The sequence below is a fragment of the Chiloscyllium plagiosum genome, chromosome 29 (genome assembly GCF_004010195.1).
Source record: "Chiloscyllium plagiosum isolate BGI_BamShark_2017 chromosome 29, ASM401019v2, whole genome shotgun sequence".
Classification (NCBI taxonomy): domain Eukaryota; kingdom Metazoa; phylum Chordata; class Chondrichthyes; order Orectolobiformes; family Hemiscylliidae; genus Chiloscyllium; species Chiloscyllium plagiosum.
The window spans coordinates 17,879,710-17,896,657 of NC_057738.1; the positions used below are offsets into that span (position 1 = coordinate 17,879,710).

At 42.5% G+C, this 16,948-nt stretch overlaps 1 protein-coding gene across 1 annotated transcript in view; it reads right to left on the bottom strand.

The window, feature by feature from the left end:
• The window catches only part of mrpl32 (mitochondrial ribosomal protein L32), a 20,988-nt gene extending 4,064 nt beyond the window's left edge, over positions 1–16,924 (bottom strand). Inside the window, exon 1 of the mRNA XM_043719221.1 lies at positions 16,768–16,924. Coding sequence (XP_043575156.1) covers positions 16,768–16,852 — 85 coding nt within the window. The 5' untranslated portion in view covers positions 16,853–16,924. The remainder of the gene's footprint in view (positions 1–16,767) is intronic.
• Positions 16,925–16,948: the final 24 nt, after the last annotated feature.

The window sequence follows — 16,948 nt, forward strand, 5'->3', positions numbered from 1 at the left end:
TGTGCGGTGCCCATTCATCCGTTGTCGTAGCCTTTGCTCAGTTTCCCAATGTACCATGCCTCCGGGCATCCTTGCCTGCAACGTATAACATAGACAACATTGGTTGAGTCACATGAGTACCTGCCATGTACAAGGTGGGAGGTGTTCCCACGCGTAGTGGTATCTATGTCCACAATCTGACACGTCTTGCAGCGTCCACCGTGACAAGGTTATATGGAGTTGTCCTGAGAGCTGGGAGCTTGCTACGAACAATGATCTGTTTGAGGTTTGGCGGATGTTTAAAGGCAAGTAGTGGAGGTGTGGGGAAGGTCTTGGTGAGGTGCTCATCCTCATTGATAATGTGTTGCAGGTCACGAAGAACATGGCGTAATTTTTCAGCCCCTGGGAAGTACTGAACAACGAAGGGTACCCTGTCAGTTGCAGCACGTGTCTGTCTCCTGAGGACATCATTACGGTTCCTTGCTGTGGCACGTCGGAACTGGCGGTCGATGAGTTGAGCATCGTACCCCGTTCTTGTGAGGGCATCCTTGAGTACTTCCAGGTGTCCATCACGTTCCTCCTCGTCTGAGTAGATCCGGTGTATGCGTAGGGCTTGTCCATAGGGAATGGCTGTTTTAATATGTTTTGGGTGGAAGCTGGAGAAGTGTAGCATTGTGAGGTTGTCTGTGGGTTTGCGGTAGAGTGTGGTGCGGAGATGTCCGTCCTTGATGGAGACGCATGTGTCCAAGAATGAGACAGTCAGTCGAGAGTAGTCCATGGTGAGTTTGATGGTGGGATGAAACTTGTTGATGTCACTGTGTAGTTTTATCAGTGACTCCTCGCTATGGATCCAGAGGAAGAAAATGTCGTCAATGTACCTGATGTACAATGTTGGTTGGAGATCCTGCATAGAGAAGAAGTCTTGTTCGAACCTGTGCATAAAAATGTTGGCATATTGGGGTGCAAATTTGGTCCCCACGGCTGTTCTGTGTGTCTGGATGAAGATTGGTTGCCAAAGGTGAAGACGTTATGATCGAGGATAAAGCGGATGAGTTGTAGGATGGTGTTTGCAGATTGGCAGTTGTTGGTGTCGAGTACTGAAGCTGTTGCCGCAATGCCATCCTTGTGGGGGATGCTGGTGTACAGTGCGGAAACGTCCATTGTGACGAGGAATGTTCCCGGTTCGACTGGTCCGTGGGTGCTGAGTTTCTGTAAGAAATCTGTAGTGTCGTGACAGAAGCTGGAGATCCTCTGTACAATAGGTTTCAAGATGCCTTCCACATAGCCGGAGAGATTCTCACATAGGGTCCCATTGCCCGACATGATGGGACGTCCCGGTGCTAGTGTGCTTCCAATTAAACCTGTTGGACTATAACCTGGTGTTGTGTGATTTTTAACTTTGCAACCATGAAACATGCTATATGAATTCAATTACAGTCATAGAGTCAGATGTACAGTACGGAAACAGACCCTTCAGTCCAACTCGTCTATGCCGACCAGATATCCTAAGCTAATCTAGTCCCATTTCCAGCACTTGGCCCATAGCCCTCTATACCTTTCCTATTCATATACCCATCCAGATGCCTTTTAAATGCTGCAATTGTACCAGCCTCCACCACTTCCTCTGGCAGCTCATTCCATACACGTACCACTCTCTGTGTGAAAATGTTGCCCTTTAGGTCCCTTTTATATTTTTCCCCTCTCACCCTAAACCTATGCCCTCTAGTTCTGGACTACCCAACTCCAGGGAAAAGAACTTGTCTGTTTACCTTATCCATGACCCTCATAATTTTCTAAGGTCACCCCTCAGCCTCAGACGCTCCAGGGAAAACAGCTCCAGCCTCTTCAGCCTCTCCCTATAGCTCAAATCCTCCAATCCTGGCAACATCCTTGTAAATCTTTTCTGAATCCTTTCAATAGGAAGGAGACTAGAATTGCACGCAATATTCTAAAAGTTGCCTAACCAATGTCCTGCACGGCCACAACATGACCTCCCAACTCCTATACTCAATTCTCTGACCAATAACGGAAAGCATACCAAAACACCTTCTTCACTATTCTATCTACCTGCGACTCCACTTTCGAGGAGCTATGAATCTGCACTCCAAGGTCTCTTTGTTCAACAACACTCCCCTGGACTTTACCAGTGTAGAAGTCCTGCTCTGATTTGCTTTTTTTTGTATCTTGATTGAAACAATGTCAAATTAGGTGAGGTTATCTTTATTTCATTAACACTCCTTTGAGGAATCTGTTATAATCATAGAATCCCTAGTGTGGAAAGAGGCCATTTGGCCCAACAAATCCACACCAACCCTCCGCAGAATATCCCACCCAGACCCATTCCTCTACATTTCCCAATGCACCTAAGCTACACATCTCTGAACAATATGGGCAATTTAGCATGGCCAATTCACCATGGGCATGGCCAAGGGTGGGTGTAAGGGGAGCTGAGGATAAGGGGGTTTGGTGGAGGTGGGTGGGTAGAAGGGTTGAGTGGTGAGGTGGTGATAGAGGTAAAGGGTACAGTCTGTAGTTGGAAATGAGGGTTCGGTCGAGGAATGGAAGGGAGGAGAAGGGGTTGGAAAGTGGGTCGGGAACAGGAAGGGAGGTTATATGAAATTGCAGAACTCAAATTGGAGGAACAACACCTTGTCTTCTGCCTGTGCAGCCTACAGCCCCGACGTCTCAATGTTGAGTTCTCCAATTTCAAATAACCTCCCTTCCCGTCCCTGACTCCCTTTCCAGTGCTTCCTCCTCTCTTCCACTCCTCTGACTGACCCTTCGTTCCAACTACCAACTGGATTCCTTCATCCCATTAACCAACCAGGCCATACCCTCTCCATCTGTGTTCATTTATCATTACGTCACCACTCAGCCCAACTCCCCACCCAAAACCCTCCCTCATCCCCCCCAAGTCCTACTTAACAATGAGGGGGTGCCACTAGTTACTGCGCAAATTTAAATCAGATGCTTCATTGGTTTAGTATGGTAACCCCATGCTGTTGGCTCTACATCACAAATCAGCTGTTCAGCCAACTTGGTGCCCCTACAAAATGTGTTGTCCAACAGTGGCTCAGACATTCTCTATTTGACAGGATACAATAAATTCTCATCAGAATTGGTCTCCTTTTTGCTTTTGTTCTTTCATGAGATGTGAACCTTCCCGGCAAAGCCCATCCATAAATGCCCGTTATCTCAGTGACTTGCTCAGCCATTTCAGAGGCCAGTTAAGAGTCCTCTACATTGTTGTGGGTCTGCAGTCACTCACAAACCAGGCCAAGCAAAGATAGCCAATCTCTATTCCTAAATGAGGTTAGTGAACCAGGTGTTTTTAATGATAAGCAACAATGGTTTTACGATTAGTTTTATACTTCAGAATTATTAATTGAATTCGAATTCAATCAGCTTCCATGCTGAGATTTGAACTCCCGGAGTATTAGCCTGGGCCTGTGGATTACCAGTTCCCTGACATGACTATTTTGCTACACCAAGAAAGGTCCACAGCTATGGTCACTTGGGTAGAACAGGTTAAGAAATATTCTGATAAGAAGAATCTCAGCATCATTTCTCAATCTAAACAAGAGTGACAAAAGTTATTTTACTTCTTTAAAGAATGCACTTTCCTTCAAGTGATTAGCACTGATCAGCACAGAAGCCAGTTAGAAATACGAACTGAAGTTAACAGTATGACAGAAATGAAATATCAGTGAAAATCATTAGTAGACAAATTAGGGACAGAAAAACTGATTCATACAAGAGTTGAGTGCGAAATCAGGCTGACAATCCAATACAACGCTGCAGGAGTGCTGCATTGTTGGAGCTTTCTCAGGTGGACATAAAAGAGTCCACTGAACCATGTAGCAAAACACAGCACTTTAAATATGTACCCATTAAGCATTGTCTGGAAATGTTGGTCTGGTGATGAGCACATTTCTGCTCATGAGATCATGCTATATGCAAAACAGCTCTTGCATTTGAGATTTTGGAGAAGATTTGTAGCTCAGGTTGCTCACTGACCTGGTGGGTTTGTTTTCAGACTTTTCCTCACCATGCCAGGTACCGCCATCAGTGAGCCACCAGTGGCATTTTGTCCCACGTGCTAGTTATGTGTCTTGGTTTATTGTGTTGGGTGGTATAATTTCTGTTTCTGAGAGGCTGGTAAATGGGGTCCAAATCTATAAGTTTGCTAATAGAGTTCCAATTTGAATGCCAGGCCCCTAGGAATTCCCGTGTTGCCTGTCCCAGTCGAACTGCTGCCCCTCTTCACCTGTGTGTATGGATACTAGTGATAGTTGGTCATGTCTTTTGGTGGCGAATTGGTGTTCATATATCCTAATTGCTAGTTTCTTGCCAGTTTGTTGCAGTCCTTGCAAGGGATTTTGTATATTACGTTCATTCTGCTGGCTGTGGATACGGGGTCCTTTAAATTCATCAGTAGTCGTTTTAGTATGGTAGTAGGTTTATGGGCTATCATGATGCCTTGGGGCCAGAGTAGTCTGGTGGTCATCTCTGAAATGTCCTTGATGTATGGTAGGGTGATGAGAGTGTCTGGGTGTACTGAGCTTTCCTGTTTAGGTCCGCTGTGCAGTAATCGGCAGACTACGCTTCTTGGGGAACCACTGTTCCTGAATACGTTGTATAGGTGTTTCTCCTCGGCTTCTCATAGTCCCGGGGTACTGTGATGTGGCTCTTGCATTTCTGATATCACAATTATGATCATGGGTTAGAAGGGTAGAGAACATCCCAAATAGTACAGGAGTTTGGAAGGATTAACTACCCTTACAAAAATAAATGGAAGGGACTTTGTAGAATCTTTTAAGAGGTGAAAAGAATATTGTCAACAGCAAGATAAAGAGTGATGGGGGTGCTCAGCAGCGGTAATAGCTGTTAAGGGAGTGCCTGGAGAAAAGGGAATCTGCTGTGAATGTGAACTACTATCTGCCTGGAGATTTTTTGCATTTATCACACCTCATGACAAATGTGTAAAGGATCTTGGAATGCAACAAATGCTCTCTCCATATAACCTATCAGATCAAATAAATAGACAGGGTGTAACATAAAATCTTTACTTTATTGCAGTGTTTTCTGAATTGGTGTGCTGGCTGCAAAATTTTTCGTCAGCTCCTTTCAAACAGCAGTTTTCCTGACCAATGCCTGATTCCTGCTTACTGCACATATTGACATGGATTTATAAAAGGATTCTGAAGAACTATTGCATGGAATAACATGAGTATGCTGACCCCTACTGCTGGTTTTGAGTACTGGGGCTTGCTTCTGTGAACAATTGGCCTGTCTGGGTAACATGATGTAGATTAGAAGATTAGATTAGATTCGGCCCAACAAGTCCACACTGACCCTCCGAAGAGTAACCCATCCAGACCCATTTCCGTCTGACAAATGCACCTAACACTATGGGCAACTTAGTGTGGCCAATTCACCTGACCTGCACATCTTTGTGCTATGGGAGGAAACCAGAGCACCTAGAGGAAACCCCGGGTCCGTGATACTGTGAGGCAGCAGCGCTAACCACTAAGCCACCACGCCACCCCATAGAACAGGCCATTTCACCCATCAAGTCTATCTACACTGATCCCATTTTCCAGAATGTGGCCCATTCTTGAATACTATATTTCATGTGCTCATCCATTTATGTTTTAAAAGTTCAGAGGTCTCCTGCCTCTACTACCTTCCCAGCTAGTGCAATCCAGATTCTCACCACCCTGGATATGTAGGTAGCAGATTCATCAATGTGCAGTTAGGTAAATGGCAGGATTTCTGAATGGACATAGTTTATTAGGAACATTGGCTTCTGTGGAACAAATTGATTAGTGTTTCATAATTTCATAAGCTGTAAATGGTCTCTCCCAAAACATAGATTTGCATCAAATACCCACTTCCCTGTGCTTATGACTGTTATTCTTTAGCAATTAGAGTCACAGTCATACAGCAGGGAAAAAGACCCTTCAGTCCAACTTGTCCATGCTGACCAGGTATTCTAAATTAATCTGATCCCATTTGCCAGCATTTGGCCCATATTCCTCTAAACCCTTCCTATTCATAAACCCATCCAGATGGTTTTTAAATGTTGTAATTGTACCATTCTCCACTACTTCCTCTAGCAGCTCGTTCCATATACGCACCACCCTCTGCATGAAAAAGTTGCCCCTTAGGATCTCTTTTAAATCTTCCCTTCTTACCTTAACCCTATGCCCTCTAGTTTTAGACACCCCTGGACTGGGCAAAGACCGTGGCTATTCATCCTATCCAGGCCACTCATGATTTCAAATCTCTATGAGGTCATCCAGGGAAAATAGCCACCTCTGATGCTCCAGGGAAAATAGCCACAGTCTATTCAGCCTCTTCCTATAGCTCAAACCCTGCAATCTAGCAAAGTCCCTCTAAATCTTTTCTGCACCCTTTCAACTTTAACATCTTTCCTACAGCAGGGAGACCAGAAATGAACCCAGTATTGCAAAAGTGGCCTAATCAATGTCCTGTACAGCCACAACATCCTATATTCAATACACTCACCAATAAAGGCAAGCCTACAAAATGCCTCTTTCGCTAACCTGTCTACATATGACTCCACCTTCAAGGAACTATAAACCTACACCCCAAGGTCTCTGATCAGCAACACTCTCCATGTCCTACCATTTAATGCAGAAGTCTGCCCTGATTTGCCTTAACAAAATGCAAAACCTCAGATTTTCCTAAATTAAACCCCAACTGCCACTCCTCAGCCCATCTGATTGATCAAAGTCCCACTGTTCTCTAAGAAGACCTTCTTCACTCTCCACTACACCTCCAATTTTGGTGTTATCTGCAAACGTACTAACCATCCCCCCTACATTCACATTGAAATCATTTATATAAATGACAAACAGCAGTGAACTGAGCAAGAATCTTTGCAGCACACTGCTGGTCACAGGCCTCCAGTCTGAAAAGCAACCCACCACTACCATCTTCTGTCTCCTACCTTCAAGCCAATTTTGTATCCAAATGGCGAGCTCGCCTGGATTCCAAGTACCAACCTTGCTAACCATGCACAACCTCATTGAACACCTTGCTGAAGTCCATAGTCAACATCCAACACTCTGCCTTCATTAATCTTCCTTGTCACTTCTTCAAAGAAAAACTTAATCAAATTAGTGAGTCACAATTTTCCATGCACAAAGCCATGTTGACTATCCCTAATCAGGTCATGCCTTTCCAAATGCATGTAAGCCCTGTCCCTCTGAATCCTTCTAACAACTTAGCCACCACTAATGTCAGGCTCAATGGTCTTCAATTCCCTGGCTTTTCTTTACCACCTTTCTTAAATAATGGCACCACAGGCACAATAGCTCAGTGGTTACCACTGATGCCTCACAGCACCAGGGACCCAGGTTCGATTACACTCTTGGGCAACTGTGTGTGGAGTTTGCAGGCTCCCCGTGTCTGTGTGAGTTTCCTCTGGGTGCCCTGCTTTCCTCCCACAGTCCAAATACATGTAGGCTAGATGGATTACCCACGGAAAATGTTGGATTACAGGGACAGGCTGGATCTGGATGGGATGCTCTTCAGAGGGGTGGTGTGGTCTCAAAAGGCAGAATGGCCTGCTTCCACACTAAAGGGATTCTATGATTAGCTGACTTCCTGTCTTCTGGTACCTTTCCTATGGCTATCAGTGATACAAATATCGCAGCAAGGGGACCAACAATCACTTCCCTAGCTTCCTGCCTGGGACACACCTGATCAGGTGCCAGGAATTTAACAACCTTTACACATTTTAAGAAGTCAAACACCTCCTCCACCGTAATTCAAGACATCACTATTTATTCCTCCAAATTCTCTATCTTCCATATACCTCTCCACAATAAATACTGACTCAAAATACTTGTTTAGTATCTCATCCACCTCCTGTGGTTTCACATTTAAAGGGCCTTGTTGATCTTTAAGGGCCTTATTCTCTATTTACTCTTTGGCCCTTAATGTATTTGTAGATTCACTTTGGATTATCCTTAACCCTTTGGCTAGAGCTATCTCATGTCTTTGCAATGCAAAAACTGAACCTCTGTTGTAAAATGTTTTATACAGTGAGCTATTGCTTGTAGCACCTAACTAGAAAGTTGTTGGGAGACAGATTGGTTATCCAGAATAAAATAAAGAACTGGAATGCTGGAAATCTGAAACAAGACAGAAACTCAGGAGGTCTGGCAGCATTTGTAGAGAGAAAGGAGAGCTAATCTTTCGATTCCGGTGTCCAGATGCTGACATTCTATTTTCATTGCTGTCACAGTGACCCAATGCCAGTGGAATGCAAATCCTTCCCTATAGTCTGAAAGAATCAACTTGGGTTATTTTCATACATCTGCTGACAGCAGTTTATGGTAGTGCTTTTGTAGCTAAGGGAATAAATTTTACTTTTTGATTTGGAATAATGTATTAAAGACCTAGACACTGAACAAAGTAAGAACATAAACAAAAGCATACAGATTACATTTTTAATATTCTCATCAGTCGAATCCTGCTGTGAACAAAAATGTAAAATTAGCACATTGGGTATCTTCCATAGTATCTGAAAGAATCATAATCCAGAAAAGGTTCTTCAGCCCATTGAGTCTGTACTGCCAAAAGTATATACTACTTTCACTAGTCCCACAGCCTTAAATGTTCTGACACTTCAAGCACTCATCCAAGTAAAAGGTTGTGAGGTTTCCTGCTTCAACTACCCTTCCAAGCATTACATTCTAGACCCCCACCACCCTCTGGATGAAATCTCCTGCCTTTCACTTTAAAATTGTGCTCCTTGTTATTGACCCTTTGGCTAAGGGGAACAGCTGCTTTCTATGCATCCTGTCCATGCTCTCAGAATCCTATTTACCTCCAACAGATTTCCCCTGAACTTATCTGCTCCAAAGAAAACAACTCTATCTTATCTGGTCTCCCTTCATAGCTGAAATGCTCCAAACAGGCATCATCCTGGTGAATCTCATTTGTAACGATCCTGCAGTGTTAGCAATTCCTTCTGGCTGCTGACTGATGTGTTGTTTGGATTTCCAAACACAAGTAAAAACAAAAGATACACAGAGTGAGAGACAATGGGAGACCTGCTGTTACTGTAATATACTATTATTTCAAAGCTATGTTTGGAAGGAAACTCTGCTCAATTCAGTTCTTGATTTTCCATTACTATTCTTGACTGATTTGGACTGGGGTGCACAAAGTCAAAAATCTCACAACACCAGGTTATTTTCCAACAGGTTTATTTGGAAGCACTAGCTTTTAGAACACTGATGAAGGAGCAGCACTCTGAAAGCTAGTGATTCCAAATAAACCTGTTAGTCTATAACCTGGTATTGTGTGTTTTTTTTAAACTTTATTCTTGACTGGTTATTGTATAGCAACAGATTTTCTTCTGATCCAGTGGTGGTTAGGATACTATTCTTGCATTTTTAGCATTGTGGAACTCTGCTGCATTTGATGCAGGTAACCTTTACCAGATTGGTAGCTCATTCTGTGATCTACGAGGTAATACTGCTGGCATACATTTTTATTCTACCCATTGGAATAATATTCATTTGTTGCAATATGATAATGGACAATGAGAGCAGTATCACCCAACTGTATGAATGTATGGTTCAACTGAATAGCCGAGTAACATATCATTTTGAGCTAACTTTACTTAAAGGTTTCGGAAGCTACCCATTACCAAAGAATAGTGTAAATCTGGAACTCCCTTTTGCTCTTCTCTTCTCCCATTGGCTCACCACAAAAACAGGAAAAAACTATGGCTCGGTCAATTGAAATGATCAAAATTGTGATTAATCGTATTTTCTTGGGTAAAGATATGGAGACATGCATAGTCAAACTGAGTAAATGTAATTGGTGTACAGGTTAATCATTATCTAATCAATGGCAAAACAGATTTGAGGGTATAGGGAGAGGGTGAATTGGCTGGGGCTGTTTTCCCTGCAGCGCCAGAGGCTGAGGGGTGATCTTAGAGGTTTATAAAATCATGAAAAGGGTGAACAGCCAAGATCTTTTCCCTGGAGTGGAGAAGTCCAGAACTACAGGGCATAGGTTTAGGATCAGAAGGGAAAGATTTCCAAGGGGCCTAAGGGACAATGTTTTCACACAGAGCATGGTACATGTATGGAATGGAATACCAGAGGAAGCGGTGGAGGCTGGTACAATTACAGCATTTAAAAGGCATCAGGATGGATATATGAATAGGAAGGGTTGAGAGGGATGTGGGCCAAATGGGATGAGATTAATTTCAGATATCTGGTTGGCATGGATGAGTTGAACCGAAGGATCTGTTTTGGTGCTGTACATCTCTATGATTCTGAATGCCAGTATTTGCTGGTTAAATACAGCATAGACTCATTTTGTATTTAGGCCAATATAATGGCACCAGTCATAACTACCACTGTAAAGTTTTCGCCTTAGGAGGTAGCATTAATAACATTTAGCAAAACTAAAACTAAAAACATACATACATTGAGTATCGGTTAAAGATTTTTTTCTTGTTGTCAATGAAGTCCACAATGCCCTGCCCACAATGCCCAAAAAGTTTCAAATTGATTAAATTCCAAGGTCACCTGGACATGCACCAGACCTTGATACTGCATCAAATACTTGCAGCAGCTGTGCATTGGTCTCCTGGGTCTTCGAACCGATCCATGGGTGGGTGAGTTTTTACCAAGTCTAGGACCGATTTGTTATAGTGGATAGCCAGGAAAGTGGGCTGAGGCAGCAATCAGATTTGCCAGGCTTGAGGGCTAAAGAGCCTACTCCTGTACCTAATTCATAAGTTTACAGCTTTTTTCTAATCAATTTGCTTACAGATGCAATTATACACTTGTTTGTCTTATTTTATTAGCCATCCTTTTGGCTTTTAAATATTTTCCCACTCTTCTGGTCTACCACTAATTTTCCACACACCATACGCATTTTATTTCAATTTTATACTAACCTTAACTCTATTAGTTAGCCAAAGATTGTGCAGCCTTTGGTAGAGTTTTTCCTCTCAATGGAATTTGAAGACAGTCATGAAATATCTCCTGCTTCTCTTACTATTTAATTTTTAACCCATTTACCCAGTCCAGTTTAGCCAACTGTCTTCATTTTTGTATGATTGTCTTTATTTAAGTTTAAGACACTACTTGTAGACCTACATTTCTCAATCTCAAAAAGAAATAAATTTTTATCATGCTAAGATCAATCTTGCCTACATTATCCTTTACTGAGGTATTTCAATTAATTTAAAAATGTGTTGCTGGAAAAGCGCAGCAGGTCAGGCAGCATCCAAGGAGGAGAATCGACGTTTCGGGCATAAGCCCTTCTTCAGGAATCCTGAAACGTCGATTCTCCTGCTCCTTCGATACAGCCTGACCTGCTGCGCTTTTCCAGCAACACATTTTTCAGCTCTGATCTCCAGTATCTGCAGTCCTCACTTTCTCCTATTTCAATTAATTGCCTCATTATAATATTTCCAGGTCTAAAAATAGTCTGCTCCAATGTTCCAGAACCTATTGTTCAAAGTAACTGTCTTTGAAACATTATGAATCATCCTTCAGGCTCTCTTTGCCAATTTGATTTGTTCAACTGATGTAAAGATTAATCCCAATGATTATTGCAATATCTTTCTTAACATACAGTGTCCTTTTATGTAGCTATTTATTGTGGTTGGGAGGGGTTGGTCTATAAGCCATTTCAACACTTTGATTTTTTGAACAAAGATCATTTCCTATTGTACAAATCCCATGCATTATTGAAAGGGAAAACCCAAATCCTTTTTCTTTACTCCTGCCTTCCAACATGTCAAATACTCATGAATATTCAAGTCTCAGCTTTGGTGAGGATGCAAATGCATCTACATAACAGCTATCATATCAACTTTATTTATATTTGTTCTATCAATTTATCCATCTTTTTATGAAAACTGTGAGGATTCGATTAAAACTAAACATTTAGTTTAGTTACTGTTTTTGCCAGATTTAATCTTATTTATCATATAGTGTTGTTTATACTGAGCAACCTCGATTACCCAAATATTCATTATCCGAATTTCAGATTATCCGAACAAGATCTCAAGGTCCCGGTGCTTGGGTAAATTGTATTATCCGAGCATTCAATCATTTGAACATTGGATTAACCAAAAAAAGTACTGACACCAGTGTTGTTCGGATAATCGAGATTGCCTGTATACTATGTTCCTACTTGTCACACTCTCGTTCTTTTCGTCCTGAAATATTGCCTTGTCCCTCCTTTTTAACTTCCCAAATCTGCCCTTATATGACCCTCAGCCTTCACTATTCATCCAAAGTCCTCCCTACCAGTTATAGGTTTTGTCAGGACACAGATCTCAGCACACTTCAGGCAAAAGCTGTTTCAATAATACATATTTCCCCAGTATTAGTGGCAGCATGCCTACCATTGAAACTCATTTCTCCAACAACAATCTTTGATTAATGCTTTATTTACCTAATGCAAACTTTTTTGTGACCCAGGAAGCAATTTATCTTTGTGAGTTTGCTTGTGAAATTTACTCCTAGCCACTCATACTTCCTTTCTTAGTCTTTGTTATGTTTTAAGCTTTTGACTAGTAATGACTTTCATTTTTATGAACTGCAAATCTCATGTCCGATGTGTTCTGTAACTGTAGATAGGAATGGGCTGTGTTATTAAGCCATGATTGAGAGGTCAGTGAACGCGGTTTCCACACTCCTTCAAGGTCAGAAATAGGAAAATAAACTACTTCAGTAACTTGTCTTCGGTTAAATGGTTGTAGAGTATTACAAGTATTCAAACATTTATGCCAATAGTGATATGCTTCCCCTGAACAATCAGATTGGGAACATTTCTTTTATTATTCACTCATGGGATATGAGCTTTGCTGGCTGAGCAAACATTTTTTTTTGCCCATCTATTATTGCCATTGAGAAGAGTGGTCAGCCTATTTGGTGTGTGTACATCCAAAATGCTGTAAGGGAATTCCACGATTTTGACTTAGCAACAATGAAGGAATGGCGATATATTTCAAAACCAGGCTGGTGGATGGTTTCCCATATACTTGCTGTTCTTGTCCTCCTAGATGGTAGTGGTCATGAGTTTGAAAGGTGCTATCTAAGGAGCCTTGGTGAGTTTATGCCTGTACCATCTAAGTGGTACACAATGTTGCTATTGAGGGTTGGAGGCAAAGGGAGTGAGTGTTTGTGGATGTGGTGTCAGTCAAGCATGTTGATTTGTCCTGGATGGTGTCAAGCTTCTTGCATTGGAGCTGTACTTATCCAGGCAAGTGGGGAGTACTATATCACACTCCTGACTTGGACCTTGAAAATGGTGGACAGACTTTGGGAGTCAGGAGCAAGTTACTCACAACAAGAATCTGAGCGTCTGATTTACTTTAGTAGCCAGAATTCGGTTTCCGGTAATACCATTGAATGTGAAGAAATAATAGTTCAGTTCTCTTATTGCAGATAGTTTTTGTCTGGTACTTGTGAGGCATGAATAATGTAACTTGCCACTTAAATGGGCTGCTTCACTACCTGCGAAGTCACGAATGATGCTGAATCTTATGCAACCATTATTAAACAACCCACTTTTGGCTTTAAAATGAAGCGGATATAACTGATTAAGTAGCTGAAGAGAGTTGGACCTAGGACATTCTTCTGATGAACTCCTGCAGAGATGTACTGGAGCAGAGATGATGGACCTCCAACAAACAACTATCTTCCCATGTGTCAGGTATGACTCCAATTCATGGAGAGGTTTCCCCCAATTCTCATTAACTACATTTTTGCTAGGGCTCCCTGATGCCTCATTCAGTCAAATGCAGCCTTGACATCAAAGGCAGTCACTCTCCCCTCATCTCTCAAATTCAATCCTTTTGTCCACATTTGAACCCAGACAATAATGAGGTCCCCGGCAGAACCCAGAATGAGTGTCAGTTAGCAGGTTATTGCTAAACAAGAGCTGCTTGATAGCACTGTTGTTGACCCTTTCTGATGACTGCAAATAGATCGATGGGGTCATAATTGGTTGGGTTGTTTGTGGCTGTTTTTGTGTGCAGAACATATCTGGGCAAGTTTCCACATTGTTGGGTAGATGCCTGTATTATCGCTGTAATGGAACAACTTGGCTAGCGTTGCAGCAAGTTCTGGAGCACAAGTTTTCAGGATTACTGTGGAATATTGTCAAGGCCCATAGCCTGTAGCCTTTGTTAATCTGTGGTTGCAGCCTTTTCTTGATAGCATGTAGAAAGAATCAAATTGACTTGCATTTGTGAAGTTGGAAACCTTCAGATGAGGCTGCAATGAATCATCCACTTAGCACTTCTGGCTGAAGATTGATGTGACTGCTTCAGCCTTATCTTTTGCACAAATGTGCTGGACGCTGCCATCATTAAGGATGGGAATACTTACAGACACTCTTCATCCAATAAGTTGACTGCAGAGCTTAGATGTGGCCTTTGGTTGTGAAATCACATAGTTCTCTCTACTACTTACTACCTATGCTGTTTATCACATAAGCAGCCGTGTGTTGTAGCTTCATCAGTTTGACAACTTGTTTTTAGGTTTTCGTGTTTCTGCTCTCAAAGTGCCCTTCTGTTGTGTTAGTTGCACCAGAGTTGATCCACTGGCTTGATGGTCATGGTAGAGTGGAGTTATGCTGTGCCACAAGGTTACAGGTTGTGTTGGAAGTACAATTCTATGGCTTCTGTTGGCATCTTGGATGTCCAATCTAGAGTTGCTAGATTTGTTTGAAGTCTATTCCATTTGGCATGGTGATAGTGCTTACATCATGATGAGAGTATGCTCAAAGTGAAGATGGGACTCTGTCTCCACAAGGACTAGGCAATCGTCATTCATACCTATACTGTCATAAACAATTCCATCTGAAGCGGGTAGATTGGTGAGGATGAGGTCAAGTATCTTTTTCCCTCTTATTAGTTCACTCAGATACAGTTGAGCAGCTAAGTCCTTTGGGACTGAATCAGCTCATTAGTACTGGCATTGCTGAGCCATTCTCAGTGATGGACATTGAAGTCACCATCTGAGCGAGTGCTTCCTTCAAGTGCTGTTATTCATGAAGGGGTACTGATTCAATAACTAGCTGAGGGAAGGGAGGGTGATGTCAGTAGTGAGCAGGAACTTTTCTTGCCCATGTTTGATCTGATGGCATGAAATAGTCAATGTTGAAGACCCCCAGGGAACCTCCCTAAACTATAGGTCATCTGTGTTCACCTCTGTTGGATCTGGCAGGACAGAGACAGGGGTGGCGATTGGTTTGTCTTAGACATTGTAGCATACGATTCCATGAGTATGACAATACTTGCCTTTTACTTGACTAGCCTGAGACAGCTCTCCCAATTTTGGCACTAGTGCCCAAATGTTAACATGGAGGATTTTGTGGGGTCATAAGGGTATGTTTGCTGTTGTCATTTCCAATGCCTTAGTTAACACGAATTGGTCACCAGGTTCGTTCAATTTTTTTTTAAAAAGACTTTGTAACAATTGATACAATTAAGTGGCTTGTTTGGTTGGTTAGTAAATTTAAATTTTAACATCTGCTGTGGTGGGATTCAAATCCTGCTTCCAGAAAATTAACTGGGTCATTCATTTATAAGTCTAGTTACAATACCAGCAAGTCATTACCTTCCAAATCTGTACCCAAACAAAATATTAAACTCTTCAAGTATCACTCATATGCCAACTGCAGGGGAATGGACAAAGCCATTCAAATCAAAAATACGTAAGTACAGCATTGCAAAATATAGCCACGGCAACTGCATATGGCTACTATACTATAGGCAATTGATTGATTGACAGATATTGTCATACTGCACAGAAGATTAGATTCCCTACAGTGTGGAAACAGGCCATTTGGCCCAACAAGTCCACACTGACCCTCCGAAGAGTAATCCACCCAGAGCCATTTCCCTCTGACTAATGCACCTAACACTATGGATAAATTAGCATGGCTGATTCACCTAACCAGCTTATCTTTGTGCGTGGGAGGAAACTGGAATCCCAAAGGAAACCCATGCAGACAGTCGCCCGAGGCTGGAATTGAACCCCTCTCTGACTCTGTGAGACAGCAGCGCTAACCACTAAGCCACCATGCCACCCCACAGAAGAGGCCCTTTCACCCATCAAGTCTATCTACACTGATCCCATTTTCCAGAATACGACCCATTCTTAAATATTATATTTCACATGCTCATCTGTTTATGTTCTAAAGGTTCAGAGGTTTCCTGCCTCTACTACCTTCCCAGGTAGTGCAAGCCAGATTCTCACCACCCCTGGATATGTAGATAAAAGATTCATCAATGCGCAGTTCGGTAAATGGCAGGATTTCTGAATGGACAGGTATGAGAATGGCAGTATCATTGGATGGACAGGTAGTTAGTTGACTACATTTCTGGATGGACACTTGGATAGAGATGACTAGTAGTATAATTGCAATACTATGAATGTTCTGGGGACCCAGGTTTGAATTCCATCATGGTATCTGGAATTAAGAATCTACTGTGACCATAAAACCATTACCAATTGTCAGAAAAACTCATCTGGCTCACCATTGTCTGTCAGGGAAGGAAATCTGCCATCCTCATCTGCTGTAGCCTACATGCAACTCCAGACCCACAGCAATATGGTCGATGCTCAACTGCCCTCTAATACAAATGAATGGCTCACTGCACAGGTAGCAGACTGGATGGATACTAGGATAGACAGATGGATACCAGCATGAACAGATTCTATTCGCTCCCCGATATCTCTCCCTAATGTCACAGACTCTCACCTAGACGACGCTGAAGCCCGAACGCCTGCAGCAAAGCACATTCAAACGTCGACCAGGACATCCGCAGCCGCTGCCACAACGCCATTACCGAGTAGGAGATAGAGCTGACAATGACCGACCACTGGCAGTTCAACCCAGTGCGCAGGCGCGTCAATCATACCGCCGGTGGATAGGTTGCAGC